Source organism: Electrona antarctica (assembly GCF_951216825.1).
Source record: "Electrona antarctica genome assembly, chromosome: 13".
In the NCBI taxonomy this organism is placed as follows: Eukaryota; Metazoa; Chordata; class Actinopteri; order Myctophiformes; family Myctophidae; genus Electrona; species Electrona antarctica.
The window spans coordinates 17,510,019-17,525,719 of NC_136794.1; the positions used below are offsets into that span (position 1 = coordinate 17,510,019).

At 42.2% G+C, this 15,701-nt stretch overlaps 1 protein-coding gene across 1 annotated transcript in view; it reads right to left on the reverse strand.

Moving 5' to 3' along the window:
* Positions 1-11,037, reverse strand: part of anos1 (anosmin 1) — a 43,534-nt gene extending 32,497 nt beyond the window's left edge. The window contains exons 1-2 of the mRNA XM_079518320.1: positions 10,809-11,037; positions 4,250-4,297 (exon numbers count right to left, since the gene is read on the reverse strand). Coding sequence (XP_079374446.1) covers positions 4,250-4,297; positions 10,809-11,003 — 243 coding nt within the window. The 5' untranslated portion in view covers positions 11,004-11,037. The remainder of the gene's footprint in view (positions 1-4,249; positions 4,298-10,808) is intronic.
* Positions 11,038-15,701: the final 4,664 nt, after the last annotated feature.

Here is a 15,701-nt window from a genome sequence, read left to right on the forward strand (position 1 = left end):
GTCATAGAAAAGTCTGCTGCCTGTCCCCTTGGCGTCTCTCTGCTGAATGGAGCTGCTCTGCTGGACTAGTGTTATGGCATGATAATGACTCCCCAGGCCTCCAAACGCCACCTCTCTCTGCCCCAGAGAAAGGGCAAGCAGGTTAATTATAATGACAATAGGGACTCTGGGAGTGGGGGCCAACTCTGGACACTGCATATGAGATGGCCCGAGATGGCTTTCCCCTCTCAAATGGACGACGGGAGGCTTTGATTTCATGAAACGCAGACAGATGGACGGGGTCACAACAGCTTTGTCTAAATAATTAAGCAGCCCTTCCACACATTATCTTCACCGGCGGGGAGCTCCCTGTGGCTCTTTAACAGAGCCCATGGGTGGACAGGCCTGTTGCCCTCACCGCACTCCCTGAGAGCCACTGCCTTTGTCTCTCTGTTTGACTGTGAGCTGTTCATGAAGTGAAGAGGCTAATCAGAGGATGTAGAGCTATTCACTGGGAGCCACTGTACAGCATGTGCCCATTTGGTACGATTGTTAAGAGCTCCCACTATAGCTCTGTGTTTGCACACACTACACACTACACACACACACACACACACACACACACACACACACACACACACACACACACACACACACACACAGCCCATAAAGATGGAGATGTGAAGTGTGGTTACAGTATGTGCTCTCCTGAAGCCCTGAGATGTGGACCCAAATTAAACAGCGGCATATTGTCATGACCTAGTTAGTTGGATGGATCAAGAATAACTGAACCAAAGAAAAATATATTTCCTTGGATATGAAGCAGGAATAGAAATCTTGGGGGACCTTTTCAAACTATATGGAATAGCCGAATAGCAGAGCACTGTAATACCGGTATTATTGGATTTTAAGATGTTTCATCAAATCCAGCTGCCGATAAATTATCAGCCTCCAAGTAGGGTAAAGAAGTGCAAAGTGACATGCTTGTTAGAGGAGAGAGAACAAGAAGTCCATTAAAGAATCTCTGACATTTGCAGAGTTTCAGCAATGTTGGATGATTATGAAAACAGTGTGCTGTGCTTGGACTTGCAGCCAGCGAAAGCCTTTTCAAACATAAAAATTCTGATGAATGACTGGGGAATGCCTGGTGCCAAGAACCAATGTTGGCTATCACTGTGGAAAGGAGAGAAACAAGCTTCACTGCATTATGCTGAAAACAAAGGATTGCCTTCTAAAGGAGTACAACTCTATCTACTTTAAAGCACCAGAGTCAAACTTGATGACAAATTAACCTCATGTATTTTGAGTCGTTGATGTATTAGGATTAGGAATACCAGATGCTATTAGCATCCTTTTAAAAAAGGTTAATTTGAATGGTTAATTTGCAAGCAGTCTTTGGGTACAGATCATGAGGAATTCACTGACAACAGTGAACATCCCTTGTAAAAATGATATGCATATATTTTTGAGGGGCGCCAGCCCCTCCTATATCCAGCTTTTGGTGTCTGTCCACAAACTTTGTCCTACACAAACATTAAATTCCCATTGACATCAATGGAGAATTTTACGTCATAGTGTCTGAGCAAATACACAAGTGTCTATTTTACGTCATGATGATGTACGATGATGAAGTAAGAGCGCCACTCACTTCACATGTGTGTGATTTTTTTATAATTATAATTAAATGTCAGATGAATTACCTTGCCTATACAGTCCATTAATTATATACATGTGTGTTAGTGCTTGGAAATAAACATTACAACCTCAAATATTCATCAAATGTTGTAAAAAAGTCACATACTATTAGTGGGCATGGCTAGTGACTGCCTACCACGCAATGTTTTATAATGTCAAATCTGTGTGCGCTTCTGTGTGTTCAGTGCCGGACCAAAGAGATCAAGGTCAAGTCCCATGAGTCTGAAACACTTCCAAATGATGGTGAAATGACATCATTCTGTATTTTCATTCCAGCCTTTTCAACCAGCTTGAACGTTCCATGTTTGAGTGAGCATCCTGTCACTTTACAAACTGTACTTGGGGTTGGCGAAAGGGCTTTTCTGTGTGGAGTTTGCATGTTCTCCCCGTGTCCCCTAGGGTAGATACCCTCACAAAAACATGCAGTAATCCTGGTCTCTAAACTACCTCCCCCTGGCCAGCCGGGGCGCCTGATGGAGGGGAAAGGAACTGGTCGGAATAACGTGTTCCTTCCACGCGCTACGTCCGGCCGGGGAAACTCTCCCCTGTCAGGTGAAAAAGAAGCAGCTTGGACTCCTCATTTATAGAAGAAAGCATGAGATCGGTCCGCTGCCTCCCCCAGGTTGGCAGAGTTAGTGTAGTGCCCAGGATTACATTAGATAATTGACACTGGGTGAAAAAATGGGTTACAAAATCTGGGAATAATGTACCTGTCTGGTAGGTTACACAAGTCATTATTTCATGTTTGACACCATTCAAGTAATGGGTATGGGTCATTAAAATACTTGTCGGACAAACTAAGGCGGCTAAGAGAAAACAATAAATAAATAATCGGCGACGAGTGCCCTGTTCTGGATATAACTGCTCTCTACATACTGGCATAAAATGCACAAGGTCTGACAGATACAGAGATCTCCATATATGGGCATATTGGTCGGATCGGCAGTGCGACATAGGTGTGAGGGGCGCCTAGCAGCCCGAACCTGTAGAATTCGGCTATTTTAAATTTCTAATGAGCTGAGCTCAGGAAACAGCACTACTGTGTGTAAGTATAGAATTAAAAGGACAGTGCACAATAACTACATTGTTCTTAACATTGTCAACTAATTCAAATTGTCATGGTGGAAGTGATTTGAATTTCTACTCAACGTAGAAATATTTTGACATCAAACAGATGTGAATAAAAGACATTGATTGTGATTAATCACAACAAAAACTGGGCCACGTTAAGTCAGCATAATGAATAAAGTCAGTCCACTTTCCCTGTAGTTCCAGTAAATCATCGTTTGTAATCCCTTGATTGGCCAAAATGTTCAGCACACAAACCTCTAAGACCATGAGGCCATGCATGGTCACAGAGCATGAAATATGTTATGGTCATCAATAAAAACACAAACATAAGAGTCTATTTGTTTTTATAACAGTGCCCCATGCTAAATGAATCAGTCATGTACTAAGTATGTTATGGTGCTCAAAGACCACATCTGTCATTGCCGTGGCAATAGCACACTTCCTGTATGATATTCATGTTTTTCTAATGCAGGGGAGAGAGGAAGGGCAAACAAAGACACACTGCCATGAATGGTCAACTTGTGCATAATTATTGATCACATCTTGCCCTGCGCAGATTTGATTCCGAGAGTTAAATGAACAATCCAGATTTGAATGTATATTTCACTCCTCATTAGCCGACGGCACTGAAAGCCTTCATCGCCTTGTATCGTCTTCATTCTGTCTGAACCCTAATTTATACTCGGACGGTGTCGCTTGCCCACAGGATGTGATTTTCGATGCAACTTGTTGTTGGCCCTTGAAGGCAAACAACACACTGGCATGTGAGCCGCTCTAGCTGTGTGCCATCTCTATGCCGTTCTGTGACTACGGCTCAATACAATTGAGCATTCCCTGAAGAAGACCTCCAAGGTCGAAACGTTGGATTCTTGTCAATAAATATACAGCATCGTGGCTACGAGTGTGCAGCCATTTTTACAGCTTAATACAATACATACGTACTTTGCTGTGCGCACACCAAAAACTGCAGATTTACACGCTCACAACACGATTTGGGAGCTTGTAGATCGGCTATTTTCCGTCTTATGACAAGGTATAAGCCATGCTCTACAGTCTGCACAGCACAGCCTGCAAGCGCCCTGTCAACAGCTCCACAAGGAGCAGAGAGAACATGTCAGCAGCATCTTCTCAGAGGAGCCGTCAACACCTGCTTTGTATCAACCTTCATCGGTACAGGCTATGAAAACACAAACAAGCAGTTCGGGGAAGTGCTTCCATGGCACACGGCCTACCGAAAATTAACAACAGCGGAAATAATCATGCATTACCTTCATAAATCAATAGGTGGGAGGCGCAGTTCATGTTTTCTCTCATTAAGTCTTACTTAAAAGTGCAAACGGATAGCAATGGAAAAGAAAAAGCAATCTAGGAAGCACCTATAAATCAAGAGTATCCTCACAGGGGGGTTCTCCCCAGCCCTCTGTGGTTGAACTTGGAATCTATGATGATGAAGTGAATATCCCTCTGCTGTATCTAAAAACAATAGATTTGTTGGATTCATTACCTTTGAGCACTGTTTGTGATTCTGGCACCACACCAAGGATCCATTATTCTGTAAGAGAAGAAGAGAGAGAGAGGGGACAGGGGAAGGGGGGCATGAGTCATTATTTTGAGCTCTGTTGAAAACACAATTACAGTCATCAATTCATCCAATGAAAGTATTGTGAAATCCACATCTCTTCCATCAGCGTACATGTAATTACCAGTTTTTAATACCAGAGGCCACACACACACACACACACACACACACACACACACACACACACACACACACACACACACACACACACACACACACACACACACACACACACACACACACACACACACACACACACACACACACACACACACACACACACACACACACACACACACACACACACACACACACACTTTACAGCATGACTTTAGGTATGCTTTGTATGCTGACTGTGGCTGTGTGGGTAACATAAGCAGGGAAGTGGGGTCACAGTGTCGGTGCCAGGGAGGACCTCTGGTCAGTTTCAGTGAAGCATGGTGACCTAAGCTCTTCTACGGCGCTGTTTGATCTCTACAACAGACATCCCTGAGGTCACTGCGGCAGGAACTGATGTCAGCACTCCTGTGTAGACAGCAGATACCTCCCCCCCACCCCAGAATAATTGCTGTGGAAGTGCCACTTTCTGCCTTCCAGCAACAAGACAAACATTGGTCCTAATTGTGCTGAGTCCTGATACCTCTCTGAGATAATCCTAGGAGTCCTTGGGAGAGCGAGTAGGCCTAAATCACTTGAGCAAGTGGCTATTTTCTGAGTTCCAATAAAGATGTATTATGTCAATTAATAACTTTAAATCTGGTGTCCCTATTTTTGTCATTATATGCAAATATTGTCTGCCATAAAATAACTATTTTTCAAAAATAGCAAAACATGGAAATAAATAGCTAAATAGTTGGTCTACAAACTCACAATGTGTTGCATTCATTGCGACATGTTGTGAGCTTGTAGATGGGCTACATTTTCCACGTGACAAAGTATTAAGTGGTTAACCTATTTTGATTGAATGTAAAAGGTAACCAGAGGCTACAACAGGTTTAAGCATTGTGGTGGAGAGCTTTGTCTTCAGGGTAGAAAGCTTGTGTGCTTCATGTCTTATTGACTCATTGATTATGCAACTTCTTTGTATTATAATCAATGAACAAGCGGAAAGCTTATACACAAAATTAAATGGCACCTTCTTAGAAAAGGTATTGTGTTAGAGCTCTCGTTTAACAAAATGTATAAATAAGCAATGAGTGTGCATTGCGCCACTATAATACGCCACTGAGGTAGGTAGGACAGACAGAGCCTAACTTTAAAGGTCTGCAGGCAAAAAGTCTGCTTAAGTTCAATGTCAAGTTCAAAGCCTTCTTCAACAATGTAATCCAGAGGAAATTTCCCATGAGACCTCAGGAGAGAACTTATCATTAAAGGGTTTAATTTGCTAACCAGTACCAGTAAGTGCTGTGCTTTCGGTGTCAAGGATAACGGTCAGGGAGCTTCAAAGGAATTTGTGATTGTATGGTCCAGAACAGCACATTTCTTCCACCAAAGGTGCAGATAATGATACCAAAAAGAAGATGAAAAACAGAAAAACAGAAAGCTTAGCACGTTAGCAAATCAAGAGACTAGTTGCTATATTTTGCACGTGTGTACAATAGCGTCTTGCAACGTGACTGTAACTTTGAAACAGAAAGATATACCATGGGTTTTCACAGGATCTCTGCCAGAATGTGCCAAGAGATTCTGTGCCAGAATGTGTATATTCAAGGAAATATAGAACTGTACATATGATTGAAATCCTTGTTGAGTGTAGAAATGTAAGAAAAGTGATCCATCAATGTTGGCCAAATTCCCCATTGGTGACACCCAGTAAATAAAGCCTTGACATTTACACTGGCAGCCAATCCCTCAGGATAATTTATTTAAGTTGTCACAACTCTAGACCGTGTCCTAAATCACCAGTCCTGTTTCTGACACCTCGTCTTTGCCCATCCGTCAGTGACGACAGGTCTAGATCCATGGAGCAGCTAATTTTGCAGTGTGACACTATCCCTCGTTGCATAGAAGCTCAGCGGGATGTTGCCCCAGCTGTCCGGGTCTGACCCCAACATCTCAGGGACCAATGGGGAATAATTATAGGTCAGGACTTCATCCCTGTGACTCACCCATGGCATTCCTCAGTCTGAACATTATGCACTCTCGACGCCTGTCAAGGACTCCATGATGAAATGTTATGAAGGCTACTATAGGATTGTATCTGAAGACACAAGCCCAGAAGGTTCAGCTTGTTCTATGTGTGTGGCTGAGGTGAGCTTGCGGCCTTTTCGGTGTTGTCGGAGTCATGTACAGGGAGTTCATCCCAGAGATATGGCTCGTGTCAGCTGAGAAGTCAGAGCAGGTGGCCAAGGGGATCTCTGTATATTGTCTAGACATCTGAGAGGAACATGGACAAAAACCCGCTTTACCTTTGAGGTCAGCATTCCTCCTTTTGAAAGTGGAAATCTTTTGTTTCTTATCGGCCTCTTTCATTTGGAGTAAACCAATCTGTCCCGCTCGGCCCACCTGCTTCTTGAGCGCCAAATGAATGAGTAACATAGACCCATTCTAAGTGACTATGATGACTCCTTGAACTATTCTGGACAGGTTTTGAGACAGGACCAAAGAGCGCAGACTAGCGTCCCTGAGTGTCCTTCAACAGCCCAGGGGTTCTCAGCTGACACCCAAATAGCTAACCCTTCAGGGCACATGAGAGCACATGAGAGTGTGTGTGTGTGTGTGTGTGTGTGTGTGTGTGTGTGTGTGTGTGTGCACGCATGCGTGCGTGCGTGTGCACACGTGCGTGCACTGTGCGTGCACTGTGTGTGTATGTGACTATGTGTCACTGTTTGTGTGTGTTTGTGTGTGTGTGTGTGTGTGTGTGTGTGTGTGTGTGTGTGTGTGTGTGTGTGTGTGTGTGTGTGTGTGTGTGTGTGTGTGTGTTCATTCATAAATTATTCACTTTGTATGAATTATTTGATAGGGGTTGTGAAAGTGAGCTAAATGTGCTCTCTGTCCACATCCAAGGTTAATAAGAAAGCGTGGGTGATCAATTTCAACTAATGATGGTCTGAGGTTGTCTCCAGTTAGGAATGCAGGCTGTTTGTCAGAGGAGGTAACTGGAAGGGTGTAGCAAGCAATGGGGATGAGGGGGAGGTAGATTTACAGACAGGACTGTCATGGTTTAAAAGCATTTACAGTGAGGTGAGGCCAAGCTACATAGACCCCTATTCATCCGCTGTCTTCGCTAATGAAAAACTCCACACATGAGAGGAGCGCTGGCTGTGGTTTTATTCCACCACGAGCTATTTAATATCAAAGGCAAAAACAAGGGGACACGGAAAAACTACTTTCCAATGTTTTTTCTTCCCCGCGCTAAAAAACACAAATCTCACACAAGTGCAACACTTAAACTTCACTACGCTGCGCGTTGGAAATGAATCGCTGAATTTAAGATGTTCTACTTTTATGACTTTGAATGTAATAACAAGACCTTATAGACACACCTTGTTTTTGGCTTTACAGGTCCTCACATAAATAATCCACTACAGGCCCGATGCTTTCAGAAAGCATTAGTGAACAGAGGCCCCAGTTCGCTCTTAATATTTTAAAGTGTCCAAGGCTAATATTTATGGCTGGGTGTTCCCCTCTGTCTATTGTACTGGGGTGACATGTTCCCCATAAGTGGAGTAAAATATCAATACATACATCTGTATTTGGAAATAGTATGACATTAATAAATCTATCGAAGCTATAAATCTGACAACTAATAACCTACCCATGAGTTTCCCAACACTGTAATGCCACGGTCTGTTTCCACTTCATTAATTTGTAATTTGTGACAATTAAAACGGCATCTGATTTGCACCCTGATTCAGCCATATAAAAGAACAGACTTGGGTACGAGTCCACAGCAGCTGCAAGCGCTAAATTATTTTGTCGGATTCACACCAGTATTCGGAGAGTGTACAAATTGATTAGAAAAGCTAATATGAAAAACAGATTTTCTAAATTCCAGCTGTAAAAATGTGTTGGAACACATTGGTCTCTAGCACTATCTAAATGAGTCCAAATCCAAATGAGAAGCAATCCCTCCAGAGTATGTCATACTTGTGAAAAATATTAAAAGTAAATCACCAACAGTGGGCTAATTAGGCTTTCTTTGACATACTGCTGAAACATTTCATTTCCATTAGAACAGAAAGCATTGTGTGTCTTGGTTTCCTTATCGAGTATTAAATGACCCCTAAAGGATGAGTGCTTTCCGAGTTGAATTAAGGGGTCTGCCGTCTCAATCATTTGAGTGGAGCACTGAAGCGCCCGTCGGCCCATTGCTGTAATAAGATCTGCCAGAGGAAGCAGATCCACCTGTAGGTTGTGCTGACTGAGCATGCGCCAGCGGCGAGGCAACACTACATGAGAGCTTATCACATTTAGCCCAAGTGGGCCCCTGCATTTAGCAGGAAGGTGACCTCAATGGAGCAGCATCATACCTAATAAATATGCTCCGCCGCTACGCCACGGTGTCCCGCACCGGAAATAGATGATCTACACAGCTCACACTCACACACCATGTTGCAGATGTGATGTGCCAGCTGTGAGCTTGTAGATCATCTATTTTTGGTGTGTGACATGACCATTATGTGACAAAGTATTTACATCAGATTTCAGAAGCTCAGACAGTGTGTATCATCTACAAGCCTACGAGGTGTGATGCTGGCATTTGGTGGCAGGGCCAGGGCCATGGGCTGGGGGGAGGAGAACCATGTGTTTTTGCAGCTGACTAGACACCCCCCCCCCTCCCCACCCCTCCATACACGCGTGCACGCACACACGCACGCACGCACACACACACACCCCCCCCCCCACACACACACACACACACGCACACACAGAGAGAACTAAGTACGTAAAACAGTCCTCACTGAGTATCAGCAACAATTGCCATCTATTCTTAGACCTGCAAAGTTGCTCATGCAGACACCATTATCAACTCCCCAAAACTACCCTTCAGAAGTATTTCCTTCTAATTTTCTCCCTCTGTGAATACACCTGAGGTTAGCCACATAGGAGACCGAAACTCTGCAGTCAATTATCAAGACTATTAGCTCTCCATTTAGAGGTGGAACCTCATCAATTACTTTTCAATCTCTTTTGACTTCTCAGTGGGCTGGTGGCTGATTTCATGCCTCAGTCAACAGTGACACATTCGCAGTCCCCAATAGCAAACCCCTATACGAACAATAGCCTACCAGAATCCTTGACCAGTTGCTCCATAGGAAATCCTAAGATTAATGAATGCTCTCAAACATCAAGATAATACATGACTTGAGAGAGGGAGACAAACAATGCAATGGGAGTTGATTCATCTGAGCTAATTACAATTAACATCACTTTACAATGCATCTTCCTGACAATAATAGATACAGATTAATGTACTTAGTGGTTATAGAGAACGAAAAGCCTTGCAAATGCAAATTAGGCAAGTAAAAACACAGGCAGTGGATGGAGATAGATGGTGAAAAGGAGCAGAGGGTAGAAGGATCATTGGCCAAGTCCTTGTTCTGGAGTCCTGGCAGAGAACAGTGTGTCCAGTGGAGGATGAAAAACAACTTCTGACACCACATACCTATTCACCCAGAGGACAAAGCTAATTCCTTAGCAAATAACTTCAAACATAAAGTGAATCACAACAGCTCTGTGGGAATGCTGGTCTTATAAGGTCGTCGTTAATTTGAAAGGCAGTAGCTGCACTTGCGTGAGGGCAAGTTAAGTTGCCCATAAAATAAATTGGTTACAGAAGAGGCCACCAATATGACGTCTAAAGTGAAGTCCCTCGCATTTACATGCATAATGAATGGTACATGTTAGACTACGTTAATCACACACAACAGAAGGAATTGGCTTCATTGAGGCAACGTAGGCTGGCTATTAACAAAGCATAAACCCATGTCCAAAATACTGCAGTAGGCAGCAGTAGCCCATGTTGTTTATCCACAACTCGTTTTGTAGGCTATAGTAAAATGATCTGTCATCTGTGCTATTGACATCATTCATTACTAAAGTGAACTACATTGTCATATCGCAGCGGCATACCTGTGCGGAGATCTGGGACCAGCACATGACACTTGTATTGGGAAAGATCCCTCATTTTCCTGCCAGTAGGCTAATAATCACAGAGGCAACAAAACTGTATGAAAAAGTATGTCAGTACCTAGCTCTGGTCCATAGCCCTAATGCCCTTTGCTGCTGTTAGAGCTATGGACCAGAGCTGCTACTCAGTACCAGTGACCTGCTGCTCAGTGCTCATATCACAGTCACATTGTGGACCCGGGAAGCAGTTTTAATGAGGGTTGCCTAAATTTAAGAATTATTCACTGACGAGATAATAAAATGTGTGATTTATTTCGTGTTGCCTATTAAATTGAATCCAGATAGAATAGATGAGTGGAAAGTTGTTTTTGGGGGCACAAGCCTATATGTGAACACCACCACATGCTCCTACCTGAGAGTGCTTGAAAAAAGCCGAGATGCGAGTGATGTGCAGGCTGAGGCATCTCGAAGCGCATCTTGCTCGGTAAATACTGGCAGTGAAGAAAGTGTCGTCCTGCTTCCTCGCATGCACGCTTCCCGGGGCTAGTAACACTATAATCCATAGACACAGGGTCGCACACACGTTTACGTTCCTGGAAAACATCATGGTCCGACAGTTGTGTATTTAATCCCTCCACAGATCGGACTACACTGCGTGTGCTGTGTGGACTCCGCTGGAGAAACTAAAGAAACTTCAATTATACACTAGGGAGGAGTCAAGGGCTGATGCGCTCTGCTATTGGAGGATCTCCTGGTGATTGACATGCACGGTGGGTGTCTAGCAGGTATACCTAAGTGCAGGCCAATCAAAGACGTGAACAGGTTATGTGATGTGTGGACTGTACTTGTGGTGATGATGGTGACTCGTGAGCCAAGAAAACTATTGCATGTAATAGCCTACCATATTATTTCACATTACAAATGTTTCATCTTTTTTTAGACCAACTGCTTACTTTATCCTGTGACATTCCTTCAATATATTGTTTTAAATGATAAAGAAATGTCTCTATAAAACATTATAATTATGTGTCTGTCATTCCTTCAATAAAAAATGTTATAAATAAATGTTGTCTCTATAAAACAATATAGTTATGTGTCTGTTACTTTATTAAAACAGTTTTTATTCAGATGGTTATGAGTGTTTAGTCTGTGTTTAATTCAATATAATAAAACAATGTTGTGATGACAATCAAAAGGCACTGTGTTTGCAAGTTTATTGTTAACCTGCTGTAGTGTAGCCTGTAACCGACTTCTGAAGGGAAACTGTTGGCGTGTTTGTACAATGCTACAATTTAGGCATTTAGCAGATGCTCTTAATCCAGAGCAATTTACAGTAAGCAAGAACAAGCAATAACTACAATTTCATCACCACCACCTACAGAGAACATGTCATCTCTAGTGTGGCTGTCAGACCCACTGCCATCTACTGATGGTAGCCTACAACTCATCAAAAATGTAAACCAGACAGGCCTGTCTGTATCAAGCCCTCACATATGGCCCTGGTGAAGCATGCCAACATCCCAGGGAAGCCCTTTCCGTTTAACAGTAGCTTGGAAAAACTATTGTACATGGAAAACAATTAAAACCATCCTAAAATAAATTCCTCAAGATGGACTCCCAACTTTTGGCAACATCTCATAGCCCGAGGTATGGAGAAAATATGACATGTAGGAAAAGCTGGAGTTCTCTGCCATTTATTAGAGTAAAAGAGTGAGTATTTAATTGGAAAGTTCCCTAGAGGGTTTACAAGAGAGTCTTGCTCTGCCTTTCTCAGCTTATGGAGTACTTCCCTGCACACCATTACAGCAGCAGCTTAACTTTTATGGGTGTTGCTCTTAAACTGTATACAGAATGGGACAGAAACGGAGACTCTTACAAAACATCATTAGATTTGGCTCAAGTAGCTACCTTGCCCAGGGCAGGGGGGGTGGGGGGGGGGGATGATGCACTTGTGCCAAATGATTTAGCCCTTGCCTCTAATGAAATGTTATTGTGCCCGTACAAGTACATCCTGGAAAGAGACAGGGATTGCCTCTCAAAGCTTCAATTTCCATCAGACTCCATTGCTATATAGACTTTATAGAAACTCAACATTCTACCTGGTCAGAACAGAGGGTTTGTGCAAGGAGAGTCATCATGAAAACCATCCCATGGAGGTACGATGGCAGGGTGGATTTGGTGTCCATTTCCCTGGTGGTCTGAGACACAGTGTAACTTGCGGTGAGAGATCCCTTGCCACTCTTAAAATATTTAAACACGGATGTCTGTGTACCTTAAAAACGGTGTAATGGCTTAATTTGTTGGCTTATTACAGCCATGTGTGGTAGGGGATTTTATGGTGTGTGGTGAAGGAAACACACTGCCTGTGTGCGGTCCTAATGTCTCCTGCAGCCTGTGGGACACACATCCCTACGACGCCATGCTTTCATTGACTGGGAAAAGCCTCTGCCAATAGTGAACTAAGGCTATAAAGCAGGATAGAGAGGAGCTATTTGACTGGGCAGATCGAGGAGGGACTTTATTTCTGCTGCAACCTATGTCACTGCCTTTGATTCATACCAAAGATTACAACTATTATCCATTAACAACTTGCATCTCCATAAATAGTGTTCATATACCAAATAATGCACAAAACAAGGTAAATGTTATTCACTATAGTGCCAAGAAGCCTTTCAAACTCAGCCCACTTCCACAGGCAGCAAATGTCTTGTTTTGTTCATTACACTTCTTCTATTTTAAGCTCTGACCAATTGGGAATCGTTCCCCCCCTGAATACCTGAAATAGTCCAGTATTCCGATTTTTTGGCTCACAATTCAACCTGTGTGCCTCTTGCATAACATAATGTACAATTTTTAAGGGGCGCTAGCCCCTCCTATATATCCAGCTTTTAGTTACCGTCCACAAACTTCGTCTTAAACCAACTAGGAATTAAATTCCCATTGACAATGAATGGAGAATGTTATAGTGTCTGATGAAATCGTCCATGCTAAACCCCTTATCCCTAAACTACTATTTTGAAAAACATTTTTGAATACTGTAGTTAAAATAGCCAATCTACAAGCTCACAACGTACCGATGTAGATTGGCTATTTTAACTATTCAATTTTTTTCAAAATAGTTAAAAAAAAAAGGCAAAATAGTTTAGGCAAAATGGGTTTAGCATGGACGATATAGAACCCATGGGGCCATATCTTGCGCCACCTCTTACCCCTTATTAACTTATTGCCATTTTTACTATTTTAAAACATTTAAAAATAGTTCAACTAGCCAATCTATTCTACATCAACACATTGTGAGTTTGTAGATCAGCTATTTGAACTATTTAAAAAAAAAAAATAGTAAAAAATGGTGAATAAGTTTCGGGATAAGGGGTAAGGGGTGGCGCAAGATATAGCCAGTGTCTATTTTACGTCATGATGATGTACGATGATAACAGCGGCCCTCACTTCACACAGGTATGATTTTTAATTTTACCATTGTGTTATGTTCTGTTGCGTTTACCACATCATGGTATTGTTCCAAAAGCTACTGTCAAGGATTTTGAATCCCCATCATTTTATGTTGAGGGCTGTGAGACTCCAAAGCTTCCTTTTAGAATCTCTTAATCACCTCAGTGTGCCCTCTGACCCTTGCAGCCCTAACAACCCCTTCTACTCCAAACCTTTCTCTGATTCTACAACCTCTTCCATCGACCTCATTCTGACCCTGTTGAAGAAGGGCCACATAAATAATACCAATGTTATTTATGTGATGAGAGGCAAAGATTGAATGATGTTACCTATTCTGTCATGTATTGATGTTGGCGTTTCATTATATACTTGGATTGAATGTCCATAATGATTCTGCTTACTGCAGCTGAGTTTGTGTACAAAAACTCCTTTGTTACACTGCAAGTCTATAAGCTAGCTCTTTCTTTAAATAGGACCTCCTCTAGGATCAATTGATAAGGCTATGTCCCAGTGGCAAAGGCACCCACTGCAGTCCCGAGGTTAAAATGTGGGCTTGTGTCACAGGATACGACACACAAGTCTAAAAGAGATAACAAGCCAGCATCGGTTTTCAGACAGTATACAGTTTAGAAAGCAGATATACATAGCAATCAAACGCCCTGGTATCTTTGATCCTTAAAAGCGCAGGTGGACTCATTGTTGTTCTCTCCTGTGATGAGAGGCCTCGTGGATCAGAGGAGACAATCAGCTTTGTTGTGAGTACTGGCTAACAAAACAAAAGATGGCAAAAGTATTATGGAACAAATCCTGCCCCAATAGCTGTAAGTAATTATAACTTGGTATAGCATTATAATAACATATACATTAGAACTGTGTAAATTGTGACCTGCATGTGTTTCCATGCACCACTATGATTGTATCATACATTAAACATTGAATCCAGGGGTATTAGGTGTAGTGAGGCTTGTTGATTTCCTTTTTTGTTTAGTTATTGAGTATAGTTTTATTGAAGATGCTGATCTTTGAACCAGAGAGCTTACAACTACAACCATTAGAAGAACATTATCTGTGGGGGAAAAAGTAATATAAATGTTTAAACTATACAGGTATGCTGTGGTTCAGATAATGAGCACATTACTCATGTATGCATCTTGTGAAGGCACTGGCATTTGGATATTTAGTATCGACATAATACAAACTGTCAACATGTTATATGGCCCTTAACTTAAACCTGTAAAACAAGAAGAGACTGAAAATGCAAAGACCTGTCACACTGGTGCATGAACGAACTTGCATCCATGGCTTCCATTTCAACTGGAATTATCACTGCTTAATCTATACGCAAGGTGCCCATAAAGGTACTGAGATAGCTACTTGAAACAAAACCAAAGCAAACACAACAACAAACATTGTATGTGTCTCTAACAGCAAGCACCTGTGATTACATCATCCCAACAGATATTATCTACCAAGACGAAGCAGGCAACGGTGAAACCGTACCTTTGATAAACACTGACATGGCTGCAAATTAAAAGCAGAAAGTTGTTGCATCATTTACTGAGCCCAGACAAAGCTATCATGATCAGTGAACTGACAGCATTACTGTCTGTCTACCACCAGGGGGATGGTCTGTAAGAACATGATTTCCCCAAAATTCACTTTGGCTTTGAATAATTCTTGGCATGAAAGAGGATCCATCAATCCATATTTTGGTCTATTATTCATGATCTGCTTTTGAATGTGTGAGCCATACACAGTTTGTTCAGTCTATAATTGCTATTTCACATTTACCACTGATTAATTTATGACTTAAATAAATAATTAGGCTAACTAAGTTGCACCCCCAGACCCCCCC